General features: G+C 34.0%; 1 protein-coding gene across 1 annotated transcript in view; it reads right to left on the bottom strand.

Annotated features, from left to right (window-relative positions):
* Positions 1-23,244, bottom strand: part of LOC121974844 (epidermal growth factor receptor substrate 15-like) — a 40,852-nt gene that overhangs the window by 9,063 nt on the left and 8,545 nt on the right. Inside the window, exons 2-10 of the mRNA XM_042526102.1 lie at positions 19,606-20,731; positions 18,151-18,363; positions 17,862-18,082; positions 16,776-16,850; positions 6,449-6,520; positions 5,149-5,247; positions 4,927-4,998; positions 4,744-4,858; positions 831-899 (exon numbers count right to left, since the gene is read on the bottom strand). Of these exons, the coding sequence (XP_042382036.1) occupies positions 831-899; positions 4,744-4,858; positions 4,927-4,998; positions 5,149-5,247; positions 6,449-6,520; positions 16,776-16,850; positions 17,862-18,082; positions 18,151-18,363; positions 19,606-20,731 (2,062 nt within the window). The remainder of the gene's footprint in view (positions 1-830; positions 900-4,743; positions 4,859-4,926; positions 4,999-5,148; positions 5,248-6,448; positions 6,521-16,775; positions 16,851-17,861; positions 18,083-18,150; positions 18,364-19,605; positions 20,732-23,244) is intronic.

The raw sequence follows: 23,244 nt of genomic DNA, 5'->3' as shown, positions 1-23,244 counted from the left end.
TTCTAATTGGCCAAAATTCTCTTTCCATCATGGTTTGAGTTGATAGGTAACAGATAGTAGGCTAAGGAAGACATGTACTCTTCCTCATCCTCGCATCCATTCATGATCTGTTGGGTTCCCATTTCTTCCTTGAAGAAATACAGGTGTTCTAATTATTAAAGACCTACCATCTTTTCTTCGAAAATAACAGACCATAAAGCTGTAAGGTTTGTGTTTCAAATTCCTTCCTATCTAGCATCTTTTGTAAACACCTAACATCTTTCATATAAATCTTCTTTCTTATATTAATAGCAGAGTAACAATGAACTTGTAACTCTGCATGTAATATATGCATTCAGTTGGTGAATAGTGAATCTTAAAGCCATAAGTTCATGATCATTCAATGACGCAATTGTATATTATGTGAATCATTAGATTAGACAAAAAAACAAATTACTTAAATAGGATGAGAGTACATATTCATGCTTTTGGATTTCCACATACTTCAACTAGCATACCAGCATCAAATAACTAGAATCTAAAGTTTATGAATACAATAAACAAAGATCATGCTGAAATAGATAAATTGAATATTTATGAACAAAAAAATAGATATACGCTAAGAACCTAGCAGTGGCAAAAGGTTGATTGTATACATATGTAATTCAAATATGGTAGAAATAACAAGAGCTAATATGGAACCACAATGTCTGATTTTGGTAGTATAAATGACAGTATTGACAATTTCCACGTCCATGTAACCTTTGTTGAGCTTCATGACGTAAACACAAAAGTCAATTCTGAAAATCATAAACTAATGGGTGTTAGTCCTTATAGGCAAATGGGAATACCTTCATCTTCAAATTTATCCCAGTCTTCATCCCAATGATCTGCTGCCTCCACTGGTACAGATTCCCATCCTTATAAAAAACAAAGAAGAGACTCAGCAATTATAAAGATAATTGATAAATATTAAGAACAAAACACAAATAAAATTCTGTAAAGATATAAGACTCTAGAATAAAATAAGTGAAAAAAATGACCACTTTTTGGTTGATTCCCTGAGAAATTAAAAAGAAAATAGTTGTAAGAGTATAAAAAATTAAACGTGAGATATGATGACCCAGTAACAAAAAAAATTAAGAGAAATTATGGTAAGAGATTAATGAGATTGAATTGGTGGAACATGCATGGTTTAAGATTTCGACCGGATTTTGGTCCCCGACTGGAATGATACAATTTCAGTACTTTTTCATTTTTAAATATAAATGTATATTAATATTATTAATATTTATTATTAAATATGCTCACTATTAATATTATATTTTAAAGTGTTGACTTTATATTTCAATATTTTCTTATAAAATAATGCCTATTAAATTTTATAAAAACTATTTTAAAAAATAAGTAATTATTAAAATTTAAAACCAAATCTAAAATTATAAAATTATTTAAAATCCTCAAAGATAATTATAAAATTATTTGAAAGACTTAAATTATTATTTTTTTGAATGTATTTGTAAATTTTAAATTTTTAAAAATTTATTTGAAATATTTAAGAATTATATTTTTAAAAAATTAGATTACTTTAAATTCATATTCAATTTTTAATATATATTAAAATTAAGCCCGCCACGGCCAGTCCCAAGTAGCGATGAGAAAGGGTGAGGGTTGCGTTAGGTTGTCTTGAATTCAAGCAAATGTTCCATTATTAAAAAATGTAAATTATTTTATAAAATATCTTATTAATTTATAACTTTTTTAATATTTTCTAGCTATTATTAATAATATATTGTATTTATAATTATTATATAATTAATAGTTTCTTTATAATAAAAATATCTATTTAAAAATTTTAAAAATTAAAAAATCACGACAACGAGTGTCGGTGGAGGCCGTTGTGTCACGGCAACCTCGGGCACTAAAGGCCATGGCATCCTCCGCTCCCCCGAAAAGGGTTGCCTCGTCCTCCAAGCCGAAGGGCGACTATAGGGTTACGACACCCTCTACGACCTTGCCATGATCTTGTTGCGACCTCATGAGGTCGTCACGAGGTCGCAACGGCCTCTCGGTCACGGTGCGGGTAGGGCACCAATGTCGGTCCTGAGTCAGGACAAAATATACCGCTAGTTTCAAATGGCATGGAACAACATATATCGTGGGAACATGATATGATAAGCTTGATTATTTGTTTTTTGATGTATTTTTTTACGAGATGTTTACATCATGTTCTTTCTTATACTCACTTTTGGAATTTTTGAACTTTAATTATTAGTTGGGCTTTTATATATAGTACTGATAAGTTTATTTAGAGATATGCATTTAGCTAGTTTAGTTAATTTTTGTGTGTATTTTTCTTTGACATTATTGTATTCACACGCACGAGCAAAGTTAGTGTCTCAGCAAGCCTAGCTCAAGTAGGGTGTGACACTTTTCGCATTTATTACACATTAAACTTTAAAGTATCATGCCATGTGGGAGTTTCAATCTCCAACTAGGATGGTACAATTTTGGTGGCAAAAAGGTGATTCGCTCGCCCCAGCGCCTCCGCTAGTCCGTCCCAAGGCAACACGGAAGAAGTAAATCACATGTAGCTACTAGCCTTGGGCAGTTGAATAGCATATGGGAGAGGATAGCCACTCGGCTACTAATCGGGATTTGACCCCCAGACCTCATGGTGGCAACACTACCATGTGCTAGCCAACTGTCCGTCCCGAGGGGACTAGGATGGTACAATCTTGATATCATGTCATGTCAACACTCACTTTAAAATATGTCAATATAAACTAAAATGAGTTTTAATATTATAATTCTCTTCCACTTAGTTTATTTACCACCAAATATAAGACTATAGTAATCAAGATTTGAAATGTTGTGCCACCCAAAATGGTCAGTATTTATCATTCTAATGTGGGACCGGCACAACGACCGCGAGGGTGTCATGAGCTTACAGCGGCCTCACGAAGTCACGGAGTGCGCCGCGATTGCAGAGCATCCTTCCACGAGGTTTGCAAAGGCGTCACGACCCAATGGCTACCCTCCGTGGGGATCGCAGAGGTCGCGACATCCCTCCGTGAGGGCCGCGGGAGTCACGAAGGCATTGCAGCCCCTCGACGTCCCTCTGTAGGGGTCGCGGAGAACGCCGCAACCCTTGGCGACCCGTCGCGAAGGTCACGTGCCAAGGCGTCCCTCTCCGAATTTTTTTCATTTAATTGATTTTTTTATTTTTCATCGTGTATTTTTTATTATCAATAAACTATTATTAATAATAGTTATAAAATTTTAAAAATTATTTTAAATTTTTAAATAATTTTAAAAATTAATTATAAAATAATTTAGAATTTTTATATAAATAAAAAATAGTTTAAAATTTTTCAAAATCTAATTCTTAAACATTTAAAATAAATTTTACAAAATTAAAAATTTATAAAATACATTCAAAAATAAAAACCTTCAAATGATTTTAGAATTATTTTTAACCTTTCAAATGATTTTAAAATTTTAGATTTAGTTTTGAATTTTAAGAATTACTTTTTTAAAATAATTTTTAGAAAAATGTAATAAGCATTATCTTAGGAGAAAATATCGAAATATAATTCAACATCTCAAAATATAGAGCATATTTAATAATTAAATATTAATAAAATTAATATACATTTATATTTTAAAATTTTAAAAAATACTGAAAACTGTATCAACATGGTCGTATCCGATATCAAAACCTTGGCACGGGTCAAGATTTTAAACCTTGATAGAATTACAAAGTTGCTTAAAATATTAGAGTGAAAAGTTATAAAAATATAATAAGCATTCATATTAATGATTAAATATTCATATTATTAAAATGATTGTAGCTCATTGGTCATTTGGAGTGAGTTAAGACTTTAATTGGCTCAATTGGAACTTGAATAGACATGTCTCCATTATATGGGACATCCCCTTTCTTTTAACTTTGAGCCACTCATTCCAAGTTGGTGGTGGTGATGCTTTCCCTTTTCCCTCTCTCCTCTCTTTTTATGGCAATCCATCTATTTCTCATGGCCAGCTCATGAAATGAAATGGAAGGACTCACTAGAAGAGAATCTTCTTATTTCAGTCCGTCTCAAGCAGTAACGATTGAAACAATCTCAATTGATACCACCAAAATTGTGTTGACATGAGTGTACATTGACATTCACTCGTGCTGACGCATTATCAACATCCGTTGATGACCAAAAGACTACACTTCGATCATGCATTATAATTATTGGTGTTTGAAACCATGTTATTATTATTGGCGGAAATTACCTCAAAATAGTATTAAGACAACAAAACATCAATGCTAGTTGAAGTTAGTATAACCAGCCTCATAAATCATAACGAAGTTAACCTCCATCTGTGTATACTATTTTGCTCAATGATTTTCCAAATTTTTACAATAAAGTTTTGGAACAATCCCTATGAAAGTAGTAACCAAACTCAACCAACATAAATCCAACCCATTGAGGAAAAGGTATATATACAAAAAAAAAAATGCACTGATGAAACAATAATATCTCAATATGCAACCATATTTATCAATTACTACACCCAGAAAGAATGCTGCTTCTATGGTAAATGAGCAAAGTTAACAATTCCAATACCATCACTACCAGCTTCAACAATTGCAACACTAGACATAAGCAGATTCTTTTGTTCTATAATTGCCAAATTTCTGTACTTATTAATAATAAAAAAAACATCAAATAGCATAAGCAACAATGAGTGCCAAACATAAGTGAGTACCGAATGGGAGCTCAATTGTTGTAGTTGCTTTAACATGAACACCATGTTGTTTGCACCGCTCGTTAAGAGCTTTCTCAAAACCCTCGAGATCAGATTGTATTCTATCAACACGAACCTATATATGTTTCAAATATATAATTACTATCAGACTGTGTTTGGAAACTTTTCAAAAGTAAAGCCTACCTGAAGCAAACCATCAGCACTGCCTCCCTGTTCCATCTTAATTATTGCATTTTGCAATTCTGCATTCCTTTCCTATAAGATAAAAGAAAAACAGATGAATCCCATATACAACATAAACATCAACAGAATAAGAGATCGAACAGAAGTTTAAAGGTAAAAATATAAAACAAACAAATCCCTGTGCTCTTTTCAGTTTTCACAATACCATGATGGTAGGCTGACCTGAATGTCGCGATATTTGGCCTCTTCCAATGCTAACTTTGAAGCTAACTCTCCAACCTGCTTGTATTTTTCTTCATACTTTTTGGCCAACAACTCAACCTGGAAAAGAGCATTCAATACAGGAGAAACTAAAGCACAGACAAAAGAAATTGTATGCATACTTGGCCTTAATTTAACACTGTTGAAAACACAAGCATAAAGATGAAGTGGAAGAAATTGTCTATATATATATATATATAAAGAGAAAGCAATAGATTCAATACCATGCTGGCAGTGTCCACCAAAGATACTAACTAATCCTAACTCTTCCCTAGCAATGCCTATAAAATAATCGCATACATTTCTAATTTCCAACAGCTAACCACTTTAGCCGTCATTGACAACTCTATCTAGCATATGATATTCTAGAATAACACAATGTTGAAGATTTAATTTACCAATGTTTTAGGACAGTTAAGATCAAGGCCTGGACCTAAGATTTGATGATTTCTTTCAAAGTCACCAATCTTGTTCAGAAACCTCAAATGCTTATATTGTGACAATTTCAGAGTCTGATTACAACTTTTCTTACTAAGAAAAAAAATTGATGCTTGGTGCCAATGTTTCATGGCAGTATAGGTGCTGATAATCTGTTGAAAGAGTTATCAAATAATATTTTAATATATGTTCCAACTCCCAAGAAGCTACCTCGAACAAGAACATGTGTACAAATTAACATGGTTTGTAACTTTGGTCATTGTTCGATGAATCTGAGTTCTGGCCAGTATGTTGGCTCCTCAAACTGAAACACAACTTGCCTGTCATCACCAAAACCTACCATCTCGCCCAATCACTCAGATCAACACCAATATTTTAAATTTTGCAAATGTTCACATAAGAGGAAAACAAAATATATTTATTTTGGATATTAATGATTATTTTCAACTTGTACACGTGCTAACAATATATTTTTTTTCTTCATTCTCAATGTATATTGATATTGTTAATTATGCTTCTGATTGAAAATTCTTTAGTTTGGAAAATATGCTTCTATAAGTTCAATAACCATTCCATTTCATTGTTTAGTTTATATTTTTTTCTGATTAACATAAAAGATTCAAATTAGAAATGTACACGGGTTTGTGATACCTTTAGTGTTACTTAGCTTCTGCACCAAACCCATAGGGTAAAGTTTCAGTCTTAAAATCCAGAAAATGCAACAAAGAATATGAAAAATAGAAAATTTTACATGCAGATAAAATCATCAAATACTCTCAAGTACAAGAAACTAATAACTAAGTAAAATAAACAATTGTCATACCTCTCGCTTATCAGCAGATGCTCTTTCTGTGATCTCGTTTAGTTTATTATCACATCTACTCTTATAAAGAACCTAAAACACAAAAGGAACAAATAGAATGATTTGATTGTAGAAAAGATCTTGCTCATATATGCTAAACTAACAAGAAAATGGATAAGATTTCTTAGCAAACTTCATCAATATGGTCATCATGTACAATTACCAAAGTTGATTTTAATGCAAATGTGAGAAGGTAAAAATGTATTTGTGTATATATCTATATGATAGCAAGCATTTATTGAATAAGCTTCTAACATTTCTTATGTGATCCAAAGTGCAACATTTCTTCTCACTTAGTGATGAAGCACTGAATCGAACCCTCAGAGCACATGAAAAATTAAGAGAAGTTTGATGAAACAAAGGACAACTATCACACAAAAAGAAAGAAAGAAAGAAAGAAATTCACAAAGAGATTACAAAAGGGATAATTTTATTAATCAAAGCTAAAAACTACATAAAGACAACAACTCTTGTATACACTCAATGCCTAGGTGGTCCCACTTAGACCACTTTTTAATAGTCCTGTTAATACGGTTGACAGCCCCACTTAACCCTTTGGTTCACCTAATAGGTACTGCCTGCTTCTAAGTGAGGCAAACCCATTGGAATTCCATCACCTAAGGTGCTTTTTAAAACTATGATTGTTAATAAAATTAAATAAACAATAATAGTACCAACACATAAAATTTTATTCTCTAGCCAAAATGAAATAATTGACATCAGGACGCCATATCGACACATGGTGCCAATGGCACCAATCAGGAGAAGAGCAGACCAAGGAGTAGGCTTATGGCTTTACCTTATAGCCCACCAAAATGAAGAAGACCTTGTTTCAAATGATATGGCCTGCTGAAATAAAGAAGGCCTTAAGACCCTCCTCTTTTTCCTTTTTCTCCTTCTCTCCTTCCTTTTCGGACACTCACAATCACTAGTTGGCTTCTTCTAGCCGAGCCACGAGGGACTACCAACCCTCATTATCCTAGCTTTCTAGTGTCCTTGAATGAGGTCGTTGCTGCACATCGACCAATTAAAGGTAAGAATTAATGAAAAATTATATGGATGATAATGGAGAAATAATTGCTTATTTCGGACTAATCACAATATGGCATAAGCTTTTTGTATTGATGAAATATCTATTGTATTTCACCAATTGAGGAAAAGGTTAATATTTATTATATTTTTGTTTTAGGTTAGCATATCTAGTTCAAGATAGGAAACTAAATTATTGTTTGAGAATATGTGACTTGTTTAGAAATTAGGATTATATCGAGGTAACGAGTTAAAAAATGGATTCATCAATTTTGAATTTAAAGTTTTAGTCAATTTCTAAGTTTTTACGTTATTATCATTATTAGATATTTATTTTGAGTTTTATATAGATGCATCTATTAAAGGATTGACGTGCAACATGATTAAATGGTATCTTATACTTCCCACTAAACCACAAGAAGAATTCTCCTATTCATGATTTGGAGTTAGCAACTATTATTTTTGCTCTTCCAATTTGGCGACACTATCTCTACGGAGCATGATTTAAAATCTAATATTGCCTTGAGCAAAACAGTTGAAACATATCGTTCCTAAAAATTAGTGAAACTCAAAATGTCTCATGTGTCGTCGTGTCAATGATGTCAATAAGTATCGTTTCACGTCAATACTTGGCACCCCTTGAAATATTAAAAAGTAACTCTAAATGAATTTAAATAATATTATTATTTTTTTACAACTTGTCTCCATAGAAGATAATGTTACCATTTTAGATGAAAAATGAAATTTGATCTTAAGAATATAGTTTTCTTATCTTCTACTTTTTCTTCATCTCCTTCCACCTTTAATTTTCCATCGGTGCCATACATTAAAATCTTGCTGACATTATCTAAACAATATCGTTCGAGATAGTAAGCTACATTCAAGTTCGAAGCTACGATTTTCTCGTTATACGGATGGATATCTTCGATTTTGAGGCAACTTGTGCATTCTTGAAAAGGAAAACCTCCTTCAAGAAGCACATCGATCAAGATTTCCAATTCATCCTGGTGGCACACAGATGTATCAAGATTTAAAGCAATAATACTGGTAAAAAGGTATAAAAATAGACATTATGGACCTTATAGCTCGATGTCTAATTTGCCAATAGATTAAGGTAGAACACTAGAGACAGACTAGGTTGGTTTAGAAGATTGTAGTGCCAGAATATAAGTGAGAGCATGTTACTATGGACTTTGTTATTGAAGGTTAAAAAGGAACAAGATTCAAATTAGCTCATTTCATGCCTACTCGTAGGACGGACTCTTTAGACTATCTAGTGAAGTTGTATTGCAAAGAGATTACTAGACTCCATGGCATTCCCTTGAATATTATTTCTAATCCAGACCCACGCTCTAGTTCAAGGTTCTAGCAGAGTTTCCAAAAGGTATAGATACTAAACTCCATTCTAACACTGCTTTTAATCCTCAAACTCATGGGCAGTCAAAGTGCATTATCTAAATTTTGAATGATCTACTGCGGGTATGTGTATTGGATTTGAGCAGTAGTTAGGCAACCACTTGCCTTAATAAAGTGCTTATATTAATAGTTACCATTCTGTTAGTTGACACCTTGCTTGTAATACTAGTTACCATTCAGCTAGATGGCACCTTTCAAGGCACCCTATAGCAAAGCATATAAATCTTCTATTTTATGGGACGAGGTTAGAAAACATCAACTCTTAGCTCCGCAGAGTATTTAGCAAATGCTTAGTGTGGACTATTAGACAACGACTACTCAATGTTCAAAGTTGACTGAAATAACTGCCGATGAAGGATGTTGGAATTTGCAACACATTTCACCTATCAAAGGAGTAAGGAGGTTTGATCTGAAAGGAAAATTGGCTCCCAGATTTGTTAATCCATTTCAAATTCTTGATCAGGTGCAGGCTAATCAAATCGCGTTACCCCTAGTCTTAGCAGGAGTGTAGAACATCTTCTATATTTCTATGTTGTGAAAGCATGTTATGAATCCAACACATATCTTGGATGATCTTAAAGTACCACTTCAACCCTACGAGGACTACTTTAGTTTAGGAAGTGACTTGGGAGCATGAGATTTAAGGATGAGCAAAAGTTCAATTAAAATGAACAAACAGACCAAACAATTTGAAAATTTTGATTAATTCGGTTAATTCGACTGAATTAACCGATATTTTATCAATTCGGTTTGTTCGATTTTTATTAGAAAATTCAGTGGTTCGATTAGTTCGACAAAATTCAATTATTCGGTTTCAATTATACTCCGACCTAGTGAGAATAAGATGTGCGTCATATACCCTCACGTATTCTCCTTAGAAAATTAATGAGGGAGATGTAAAATATCAAGTTTTAATTGATTTAAATATTTTGCATCTTAAATTATTTTTTCTAAATAAATTAAAACAACAAAATAAGTTGAATTGAATTATTTAAATAGATTGAACCATTAAAATAAATTTTGGATATCAAGTTGAAGTCAAATTGGGTTCAAATTAAATCCATCAAGTAGTCATGGTGATTAGGGGCACATAGGTTCGGTCAATTTTAGCCAATTTATAGCCACACCAACATTCAAAATCTTGAATCGTGCTAAGGTTTTGGTCTTTTACTAGAATAATATTGTTCTATCATTATGCTAATGTTTCGATGTTTGGTGTCAGTAATGGATTGGAGTTGAAGATGGAAGGAGATGAAGCATTGGAAGGAGACAATGTCTATGCTAAGTGTGATTTTAAATCTTGTACCACACCAAGAGAAACCGTCAAAACATATCATTCTAGTAAATTACTAAAACTTGATACCACTCTACAAACAATATTTCTTTCCTCCTTAACCTCCAATCTATCAGCACCATGCATTGGAGCGTTGGCGTGATACTAGAACAATATCTTTCGAGTAAAAGACCAAAAGTACAACCTGGTTTGAGATTTTAAGCCTTAGTGCCGAGTAATATCGAGTTTCGATGATTTATCGGAATGATATGTTTCAACTATTTCATCTGGCATAGTACAAGATTTCAAACCATGAGCCTAACCAAATTTTAAAGAGGGATAAACGTTGACAAATTACAGAACTTTTTAGCAGTTAGGTATGATAATTTCTCGCCTCGTCTCTCTCCCAGTCATGCAATTTTTCCCGAACACGACCTCTCCTCTCCATGTGCCGATTCCCCAACCCAACACTAGACTTATCATTTTCTTCTTCCTCTAATGTGAGCAACGCAAACATCACTCTTCCGGGCTCATAACACCACCTCTTCCGCCTTCCGCTGATATCTGTCTTTTTCTCCTCCCAATCTCCTTCTCCCTCTTCTATTTTCCTCTGCGTGTGCGCACGAGGGCAATCATTGTCGCTCGCCGCCAGAGCCAAGAGAGGCATCCTTCGATGACAATTAGAGAGGACCCTCCTCCCTTCCCTCTTATTTCTCTCTTATTTTTCCAATGACCACTACCTATCAGCCCCTTTCCCTCTTTCTTTCTCTCTTATTTTTCCAATGCCTACAACCTATCAATTAGATGCTATTGGTCGAGTTGAGAGGACCCTCATTCTACAACACCCACATCCACTAGTCGACTTCTTCTAGCCGAGCCAAGAGAGACTACTAGCCCTTGTCATTTTTCAAGCTTTTCAGTGTCCTTGAACAAGGTCGTTGCTTACACACTAGCCAATTAAAGATAAGAATTGGAGAGAAACTGTATTATTAACATTGGAGAAATGATTGGTTGTTTTAGACTAATCACAGTTAGGTTCACTTGGCTCGAGCGTTTTGTATCAACGAAACACTGATCTTGTTTCATTGATTGAGATAAAAAGTAAATATTTTATTTAATTTCTATTTTAGGTTTGTGTATCTAGTTTAGGATGGAAAATAAATTATTATTCAACAATAGATATCTTGTTCGGAAATTATGATTATATCAAGATAGCAAGATCAAGAATGGATCCATAGACCTCAATTTTAATTAATTTTTTAGATTTTTGTGATATTATCAGTATAAATATTTATTTTGAATTTTCTGAGATATTTTTAGACATATTCAGTATAGTAACTTGATTTTCAAACGCTCGGAGCTTTATGCATGAATAAATATATAAAATAAATTGTATATTATGCTTCTATGATTGTTTAGAAAAATAAGATTAAAATGATATTTAAAATGGTAAAATGAGTTTTAAAATAATTAAACTATTATAAGTAGAAAAATAATATTCTTTTCATACTATATATATATATATATATATGTGGGTGTTCATATGAGGATTAATATAAAGATTGCTTCAAAAATAGGTAATTTATCATATTATGTAGTCAACTTTGAAAAATTACCATAGACACCTAGCTTTCATATTTACCAAAAGACACTTATTTCTCAAAATTCTCTTTTTCCTCCTAGTAAAAAAATGACAAAAAAAAATTAAAAACCCAATTCAAGAAAATTCTAGCTACAAATCTCAAGACCACGAGCATACGTAGCAACGAACTCACAATGGAGCTTATGGTTGCTACTAAATTATGGCAAAGTCCAAATGGCTTTGAAATCACAGCTAAGAGATACCGATCAGACGCAAAATCATAACCCCCTTGCTATGAGCTTATAGTCAAGGTTGCATGGCCACGATTTCATAACGGTCGTGAGCTTTATCATAAGCTTATGGTCATAAATGCTCGCGGTCTCACCTAAGTTTTCTTAATTTTTTTTCGTGATTTTATTATTTTGTGTCATTTTTCTTTGCCAAAGGGGGAAAGGAATTTTGGGTAAAATTAAGAGTTAAGTGCATGTTTTTGGTATTTTCAAAGTTGAGTTTGTTGTATGGTAAATTAGACTTTTAAAATTAAAATAGATACTCTAATTTATTCTTTACTTTGGTTATACATGTTATTAGACTATTTTACCTTTCATGCTCCTTATTGACTTAAATATTGATACTTTCGTTATAAGTAGTATGCCTTGTACCGGAAGGCCACAAGCTATTACACAATAACTTAGCATAACTTATCATAAAAGTTAATTTAGATTAGTCGTTTAAATTAGCCAATAAGATGTAACTCCATAATAAAATAATTGTGGTGTAAAGATTCATAGTGATACACTGATAAATTTGAATAGAGAAAAAAAATATGAAAACATGAAAACATGAAAACTCTGAGTCTATCCTTGTATACACAATAATGACAACCAAACTTTTATTCCATTAAATGGGGTCAGCTATATGGATCTTCTTGCATTATTGGGCTCAATCCATGCTATATCCTTATTTATATTTAAATAAATTTTATAATATTTTATCATTACTAGCCAAGTCTTCTTTTGTCTCTCTCTTCTTTGATTAATGTGTGCATTTGTCAGGGTCTCACATCACTTAACTGGGACATTTATTAGTCGCATAAGTACAAATTCATACCATTTTAAACACGTCTCTTGTAGTTTCCTTTGATAGGTACAACCTCGACTCTTCCTCTAATATTTGTTTATCATATTCATCCACCTTAACATTCTCATTTCTGTGATTTTGATCTACTACTCATGTGCTTGCTTTATATCCCAACATTGAGTTACATATAACATAGCATGTTTAACTGCCGTTTTATAAAACTTTCCATTAAACTTAAGAAGTAGCTTATGCTCACAAAGAATATCGACGTTCTCCTCCATCATATTACTTGTATCCTATGTAACGCATACCCCTTCATCTTTTGTAAAAGATTGAGGAAGGAAACTACGGTGACTGAAAATCAATTTGGGTTCATGCCAGGAAGGTCGACAATAGAAGCTATACATCTTCTTACAACTAATTAAAAAATATCAGAAGCAAAAATAAGATGTATTCTTTGACTTAGAAAAAGCTTATGATAGAGTCCTAAGGAGAATTCTAAAAAAGAGAGATGTTAGTGTAACATATATTAAACTAATTTAAAAAAATGATAATCCCAGTTAGCCTCATTGACTATCCCTAGGGTGACCGGCCCAGCCCCACGGAAGTTTCCCACCGGCCACCAGGGTAAATCAGGAAGCAAACGCGGCAGTCAGCCCAAAAGTCCAGCATCCTTTGATTGCACCCCCAGTTAGAGGAAAAATTCCTACCTATACGTCATAGTTGGGGTTCGAACCGCGGGTGCCTAGGTGACAACCTGGATGTCCTACCGCGGCACCATAGCCCCGAGGACTTAAATGAGGATGTAACGACTAGAATAAAAACTTCAGGTAGAGTAACTAAAGCATTTCCAATAACGATAGGATTACATCAAGAATCAGCTCTAAATTCTTATCTTTTTACACTAATTATAGATGAACTCATTACATACACTCAAGACACAGTACGTGCATGTTTGCAGATGATATTGTTTTGGTAGATGAAATATGTGAAAAAGTAAATGCTAAACTAGAATTGTAGCAGGAAACACTAGAAGGGAAATGTTTTAAACTTAGTAGAATAAAAACAGAATATATGGAATTAAGTTTAACAATATTAAACGTAATGAGACAATTGTTAAGATAGGAAATGATTAGTTATCAGGGACTAAGAGTTTTAAATATTTATAATCATTTTTACAAACCGATGGAGGAATTAAAAGAGATTTCTTATTTAGAATACAAGCAGGATGGTTGAAATAGAAGAGAGCATGGATGTTTTATGTGATTGTAAAGTACCTCTAAAACTTAAAAGAAAGTTCTACAAAACTGCTATATTATATGGAGTTGAATGTTGGGACTCGAGCACATGAGTAGAAAATGAGAGTTGCAAAGATAAGGATGTTAAGGTGGATGTGTGGGCATACGAGTATGGACATTAGAGAAAATCATAGTTAAATCTATTGAGGGAAAATTTCGAGAGACATATTTAAGACGATACAAACATATGCTTAGACAATCAATACATGCTCTATCAAACACGCACATCAAATGAGGAAAAAAAAGACCAAAAAAAAATTTTGCAACAATGAAATAAGATAAAACGTATTAAAGTATGGATGATGATATAGTGGGGGATAGAGCCGAATGGCATAAAAGAATCCATATAGCCGACCTCACTTAGTGGGATAAGGCTTTGTTGTTGTAATGAATATCATATATAGCTTCTTTTCCTAATACTTTTCAATTAGTAGATGTATAGTTTTCATCATTGGCCTTTCAGGCATAAATCTAAATTGATTTTTAGTGACCTTAGTCTCCTTTTATTAATTTTTTTTCATAACACTCTTTTTCAAAATTTTATAATATGACTTATTAGTTTAATGCTCCTATAATTTGCATAATTTTATACATTTCCTTTATTTTTATTAAGGGGACTAAACTACTTACCCTCCACTAGTCATTTATTTTCTTCATTTTAATATGAGGTTAAATAACTTCGTACATGATTCAATACTCTACTTTCCAAGACACTTCCCTAGAGACTTCCACGCCTCTATTGAAATATCATCTGATACAACGACTTTTCTATTTTACATCCCATTTAACATCAATTTTATTTTTAAATTTTGAATTCTCCTATCAAAATTTAAATCTATATACTCTTTTAAACAACTTAAATTCCCTAAGCTAAGTTGATCATCTAAACTTTTATTGATGAAAATACATCTTCCATCGGTCTTTTATTATCTCATCCTATTTGTTTTTCTCATCCTATTTGTTTTTCTGTCATTTTCTCTTGTAATTCCTCATTTCACTACCAAAGGTAGATCCGCTACCTTAGCGGCCCCCCTAGTGTCGGCCTCAGGGATATGGAGGGAGGTATATGCAAGTACAAAAGCCATAAGTGCATGGTGGGGTAAATCTCAAGATAAATGTCTCCCTTATGTGCTAGTCACTATTCCAAAGGCTAGTAGTCGCCCATGATTTACCTCCTCCATGTTGGCCTTGGGACGGGTTGGCGGAGGCGCTGGGGGCGAGCATATTCGCCTTTTGCCACAATGGTGGGGTAAATCTCAGGTCGTCAGTTCCTCAAAATCAACGTCTGGCCATTACGCCAGAGATGTCATGCGCCTACCGTCTGCGCTCATTCCACTACCAATATCCTTTATTTAGTGGTGTTCATCCTCTTGACTCACCGAATACACTCTTGGCCACGATTTTCAAAATTTGATGTCATCTTATCCCATGTCATATTCAAATATACTCTTATACCAAAGCACCTAAAATACCCAAATGCGGTTGTGGTAGTAAGTGGTCATCCATGATCACTATTTATTTGTGCAAGGGTGTTATATTGTAGTATATCACCGATGAAGGCTTTATTCTATATGTTAGATGACATTATATTGACTCTAGTAATTCACTTTTTAGTAGATTTATAGGTGATGAGTTTATTAGAGATACATTTTTTATGAAGATTAAAAAAATAAAAATAAAATAAAAAATTCTACAATTAAAAATTAAAAAACTGTCCATATATCTCTTAGTTCCCTTTTAGCATATTGTGAGTGGATATTTACTCTAGTAATTCATTTTTTAGTATATTTACAGGTGATGAGTTTATCAGAGATATATTTTTTTTGTGAAGATTAAAAAAATAAAAAATAAAAATTATTGTTTTTCTACAATTAGAAATTAACAATCTGTTCATATATCTCTTAGTTCCCTTTTACATATTGTCGCCCAGTGGGATCCCTCCTAATAAATGAAAATAATACTCTGGGACATGACAAAAACATATTTCCTATCCAAGATATGAAAAACAACTATGATTCTTTCCACGACAGTGAGTCTCAGAACAGATCTAATTTTTTATTTGTATCTGCGTACTCATCAGCAGAACTGGGAAGAAGCAGCTTCCCCCAGATATAGCTGAGAACACAAGAGTCTGCAGGATTCCACCCAGATGATTTGAGGTACAGGGACAGATGGAATCATGATACTGAAATCACAAGACAAACAAACAGAAAGCAGCAATCAATCTGGGACGAATAGAAGCTTTGTCGAGAGAGAAATCTGGAAATAAACAACACAGAAAGTAATCCGATATATGGTCTGTATGAAGGTGACAAGGTCACAGAACATAAAGACGAATTGAGGAGAAAATACGGATAAAGGAAGCCCTAATACCATGATAAATTTAGGTAAAGCTATTAGGATTATCACATTAGGTAGTCCCCTCTACCATGTTATGTATTACCATTACTGTCATTTTATATTTACACCTCTATGATCTGTATGTTTCAATCAAGTCCTATTCTATTCACAAATAGGTTGTGAACACTATTCTAATCAGATATCACAGTAAATGGTTTCTTAAGTAATTTGTTTGTGATTTTATCCAACTGTTTGCAGAAAAAGACTCACAAGTTCCTGCATCTTGGTACGGTAGAACTCCAGCTTCTCTTTTGAATCAAGAATTTGCATTTCTGATTGTTGAACCTGAAACAAAGATAAATAAGAAAAACCTTTGACGCTTAAAGAGTACTTGCATTTCTGTAAAATTTATGTGACTGTTAGATAACTATTGATATACATACATAAAAAGCTTATAAGCAAGATTTTATTTAAAAAAGTGAAATCCCAAATGGAAAAGAAATTTAATGTCTAACATATAAGGAGAGTTTGATGTTTGTCTGTTTCTGATTTATCTCTGACGAATCCAAGTAACCATAAATACAGTTAAAAATAGTCTTACCTTTTCTAAGCAATTGTGCATTGAACACAATTCCATTCATTCATTCACACCATTCCAAAATGATAAATGAACCACAACCTTCATTTACTTGACTATTAAATGCTTGAATATTTATGGTTTTAGTATGTAACACGAGAGAATTTATTTCACTGATAAAAATCACTTCATCAAATAAAAAGCTTAACAGACAAAATCAAGCAACAAGTTGGGCACAAACAGATTGTCTGTTAAACCTAAGCTTGACTTGTACACCAATTCGGTATGGTGCTGAGGTATGTAGTTTGGCCCATACCAAACTAGTATATGCCACCATTATAGAAGATTATATACAGTCAACAGCTTCCAAAGGGACCTACCAGCAATTTCCACCATCAGTGCTGACTAGAAGCCTGCTACCTCCAAACAATATATCCACATACCAATGGTTCTATGTTGTATGAGTTGAGAAATAATCTTATAATGAGATGGTCTCACCAATTCTTCATACCATTTAGAAGAGGAAAAACAATTTCTTTTTCTACATGATTGTCTTACCAAGAAAAGATTTTCAAGAATAATGAAAATGATTTTTTTTTTATTTTTTAAACAATACAAAAGTTATACTAGGACAAGATATAGTCAAATTAAAAAAGACTTTCAAACATAGATATTACCAATTATGATGTGCATACTAACTAAGCCATGTAGCCTTTAAGAAAGTTACTTTCGTTTCTAGTTAGCATAAAAAAAGGAAATGCTTTCAGATCAGAAATTACTTTTTTGTCCATATTTGCTGCTTCATTATTTGAGCTCAATGTAGTGTGTCCATCTTTCCCAAAATCTGTTACAAAGTTATCATTTGGCCCTGGTGTTCCTAAGTTTTTCGGCATCAAGTGTCCTGCATTGAAAGCCTGTGAAGGGATAGAATTTGGCATTGGAGGCCTTACTCCAGTTGGTATTGGAGGACGATGACCAGGGTGTCCTTGTTGTCGTAATCCTAATGCATAATAGCATTTAGCACAAGATGCCAAGGCATAAAGAGACAAGGGTAACATAAATCAGCACCTGGCTGCCACGTTGGAACACCATAAGCAGCTGAAGGCATACCAGCCGCACGCAGTAGTGTTTCATCATACATAACAGAATTTGGAAGCACAGGTGGAAGAGGACGCCCTTCCCGATATCTTTCCATCAGATAAAGAGCAATACAAAACTCTCTCAAAGATAGCATGCTATCATTATCTTGGTCAGATAAATCCCACACCTGCTTTAAGACCTCTGACACCCAAAAAGAACAGAAAACATGACCAATATGCCAAGACAAGAAAACATGCAATTTGATTAAGTCTATGTATTAACTTTTAGTACAATTCTAGAGCATAACACAAAAGCCTAATAAATAAGATAATCATAAATTAGTATACTAACATTATATGCAGAAAGTAATATAATTGAATACAGGTACCAGACTTCCAGAAAATCATTCATTATTAAGAAATGGTTGCCACCAATTATTAAGAAATGGTGCAATCATCCACAGAAGCGCATGAGTCAGACAATACGACAAAAAAATAACAAATTCCAGATGCACTCCCTCATCCATTGCCACTATTCACATGCAGATAAAAAGGTGCTACTTGCTTGATATTCCAAAGCAAGGAACCACAAGCCATCCTTCCCTCCCATCATGTTAAATCCAGGATCAAATCTCCAAGAAAAGATAAAGAATACTGATTGTTATAGCAAAGGGTAAGAAGGCCCATTAGGTGAGATTCATATTTCTCTGAATCAAGGTTCAAAATTTTGATCTTTGGCGAAGTTTTGGTGTGTGACTAGAATGATACTATTTTGGTAACGTGTCGATGTTTCAATGCAATGTCGATAATGGATTGGAGTTGAAGAAAGACAGAAATAAAGCATAGGAAAGACACATTGTCTATGTTGGTTTTAAATCTTGTACCATGCGAGGTGAAATGGTCATCATTTTGATAAATTATTAACACTCAATGTCACTCAGCACACACAATATTTCCTTCCTTTGCTTCATCTCTTCCCTCCTTCTACCTCCAATTTGTCGCCAACACTCTGCATTGAAGCATTGGCACAAGAGGATCTCTTCAATCAAAGATCGAAACTACGATGCGAATTGAGATTTTCAACCTTAGTGTCAAGTGGTATCGAGTATCAGTGATTTACCGAAATGATACATTTCAACCGTTTCGCCAAGCGCGTATGAGATTTCAAACCATGCTCTAAATAGTGCAGGAAAAGTTAGTGCATACATATGAAAGCACAGGATGCAGTAAAAACTATTAAGCTCAAGTTGGATGTTATCACAAGGCAATCAAGTTAATAAAAATAAATCATGGAAATCAAAACAGAAGTGCGATTAAAAAATTGAGTAAATGTCTAACAACAAATATGTTCATCTAAAGAACTTCGGTAACTTGTTGGTTATTTCATTAGCTCATGCCACTAGAATACTTGTAGTACAATCTTAAGAAGTGATATGATCATTACCTCTAGGGAGTTTCCAACTCAAGAAGAGGCTTCGTGCCTGTTCACCTGTAATTTTTCCATCTCTATCCTTGTCTACATTGACAAATACATTAGTGTACTTCTTAATATCAGCTTGACTTATCTTTGGCCATGCCTGATTTGAAGCAGAATTAGCAGGCAATGATGGACTCGTTTTCAGGTTATCAGATTGATTTTGCTTTACACTTGTTTGACTTTGTTGCAGCTGACTTCCAGCAGGAAGAACTGACCGAACAATTTGAGTAGGATCAAGTTGACCAGGCCTACTAGAACTTTGAGGGCCAGAAGCCAGTGGGACAATGCTAGATGGATTCACTTTAGCATCTGATTTTGCCTGTGAAGTTGCAGAAAAAAGATCCCCTCCAAAAAATGAATTAGAAGATAATGCAACAGGTGACTTCAACTGTGTGGGTGTAGATGATGGTAAGTTCGGATCATTAGGTTTTGTCACAATTGAGGGTGTTTGCATCGGTTGTGCTTGTGCATTAGAAGGCACTCCTGTTGTACCTGAAAAGGCTAAGCCAAACCCATCCGGAGTTTGAGATGAAATATTTCCCCTAATAGGAGTGTGAGCAGTCACTCCAACCGAAGTTCCACTTGATTTAACAGGAATCCAATCAGTTGATAAGCTTGAGTTTGGCAAACTTGGACTTGCAACACTACCTCCTATTAATCCTAGATTGCCTGCCTGCAGTGGAGGTGAAGTAGCAGCAGCAGATGCTAGAGGTGGCCTAGCGAAATTGTTATTTGCTGTGGGGAAGAACTGTTGGTTCACAACTGCATTTGGTGGAGCCTGTGTTGGCCTGAAACCAGAATTTTGAAGTGCATTTGGTGTTACGCTGCTAAACTGATTAGAAGGTGGGCGCAAAGCATTGGCTATGACCCCAGGTGGAGGTGCAGCTGCAGAATTTATCTGGGGTACAGATTGAGCGACTGGACTTATCTTTGGAGCAGGAATTTTGGCTGCAGCTGGTCCATATAGTGCTGACTTTACAATTTCTGGCGTTAATTGTCGTCCACTTTGTGCCACAGTCACAAGTTTAAGGGCATTATAAAATTCTGTTCGACCAAGGAAACCAGTTCTATTCTGATCAGCATGCATCCATACCTGTATAAAACAAACATAAGAAAGTAGAACAATGAGCAGAGCCCTCTAGTACGATTGTGATAAGATCCAAAAGGAATGGTTACAAGAAACAACATGTTATCATAGACAAAACTTTATGTCAAATTCCAAAAAAAAAACAAATACAACGGGAAAAAAAAAATTCAGTCAGAAAAGATATTCTTAGCACAGTTAACTGAAGAAGCATAGCAGATTGCCTATAAGAAGCACAACAGATTGCTTAAAATTTAGGCATGGCTCCTGAGGATTTTAATTTTTAAGCACCTACAATATTAGAAGCCATACAAATAGTTAAGAGTACCTTGTTCAGAAGCAAGTTTGGAGAGTGCATGGGGGATTTACCCAAGTTATAAAGGCAAAATTAACATGTTTTGCTATGAGGAAACAGAGTTCATCGTTTAATATCAACTTTTGACATTAGAAAAAATACAGGTAAATGATCTCATTGCTAAATGCTGCCTGATCTCAGCACAACCCTAGAAAAAAGACAGGTAAATGATTGCATAGGAGTATTTTTGTTGTTGTTGGCTAGCTGGTTACTTATTCCAATCAACCACTTCCCCTCTCATTGTTTGTTTCCCAGATTTATCACAGAACAAACTCTGACAGGTAAGATGAACTGCAAGGCTAAGATCTTAGAACCACATGACTCTGTATATGATTCAAGGGCATTTGTTTAAACACATTCTTGCAAAACAAAATTTGGCATGTGAATATTCAATAATATTTTTTTAACCACATGCCTTCATTAAATTATCCCCTCTCCAAGGCAAACCAATATCGGTCCTAACTATTTCAGGTTCAACCATATGGATCGTATCTGCATTTGGACTCTATAAAGCAACAATGATGTAAAGCAGCTGAGGCAGAAGTATCAATGCCAGGAGAAAAAAAAATTCCAAATACAGTAGCTTCCCACGAAGAAATAACTATTCAAGCAATAAATTGTTTGCACATGGTGCATGGAAGTAGCATGTATTGTGTTAATGTCCAGGTGTTCTGTGCAGATATCACATCAGTGTGTGGTTTGTATGCTGTGGGTTATGTTAAGATCCATGAGTGAAACCATTGAAGAACTATTAATGTAGTGTACACTGGAGGTTGGTTATGGAGAGAAGTTATTAGGGAGATGGCATCATATCATGAAACTGTAGTATATTTACAGAGAAATGAAAAAAAATGATCAACCATTATCTTCTCCAAAAATATTGTCTTATACAACAAAGATCAAGAGGTTATGTTTCTCCTTGAACAAGCCTACAAAATTTAATGCAACTCAATTCCCTTCCTTCCAGAACAACATAGGGCATAAGAGCAGCCTAGTGAGGAAACTCATCAAGTTCAATGAAGACAAGATTATCTTTCATCAGAACATCAGATTGGCAATGCTAGTGGACAAGATCCTTACTCGAGCTTTCTAAGGTCATATCAATTTGGTATCAGAGATCCACATGGGTGATAGTTTTCAGCAAACAGTTGGTTTCACTCTCGAGAAGGTATAAAGAAGATCAAACATGAGATCATATTGAGGGCAATGGGATCCAAGCCAAGTTGGTTATCATTGTAAAAGATCTCAAGATTTCTAACATCACAACTCACCCTGTTGAATGGAATTGGCAGACATGGAACATCATAGTTGCCTCCAAAATCTTTTGGCCAGCACCCACCCCCAAAAAAAAATATATATATGTGGTTTGCTTATTTCAATCATTTCTTCTGTCATCACAAATAAGCACGTCACATTTGGAGGGAGATGCACAAAATGGTTTATGAAATTATATGTTCAGAATCTGATGTCTAGGCCTGAAATTGAGTCATGTTACCTAACTCCAGATGCACAATTTTGAGATACAACTACTCTTGTTTTATCCTTACAGTAGCCTCAAAATATCTAATTCACGTTGCCATATTTATTATACCCACACTCCATACATGTTTCCTGTCTTCCAGGCATAAAATATAATCAGGTATCATAGTCTTTTCAAAATTCTTTGGATCTAAGGGTGCAAGATGAACACACAAAAATCTGAAAGTTCCTCGCAGTTCAGCAACTCAGATTGTGTCCTAAAGATTGCATCATATTAAAATGGCATAATCAATAATATCTCATTGTTGAATCACAGATACAAGACTTATATGGATTTTTTCTCCATCAAACTTAATTATATCTCACTTCTATTTTTCTTATTATTGAAACTAAATTATTCTACCAAGCTAAAACCCTTTACTTTTTCAAAGTTTCTTTACAGAATTCAATCTCTGATTTTATTTTACAAAACTAAATAACATAATTAAGTAGAATTTCTTGAATATGATTTAAAGTCGAACCTAGGCGAAAAGCTACAATTGTAGAAAAATTATTTGTTAAACTCCTAGTAACTTAGTTTTTCCAAGTCAATGGAGATCAAGTGAAAAAAGTTCTTCTTTGCTCGGTATTCCTCACTAGTCTAAATACCACATATACAATTCATCTTCAAAATGTATAACCAATTGAT

This window comes from Zingiber officinale, chromosome 4B (assembly GCF_018446385.1).
Source record: "Zingiber officinale cultivar Zhangliang chromosome 4B, Zo_v1.1, whole genome shotgun sequence".
Classification (NCBI taxonomy): Eukaryota; Viridiplantae; Streptophyta; class Magnoliopsida; order Zingiberales; family Zingiberaceae; genus Zingiber; species Zingiber officinale.
The sequence above is the reverse complement of the archived record's forward strand: the minus strand, read 5'-3'. Positions and strand labels throughout refer to the sequence as shown.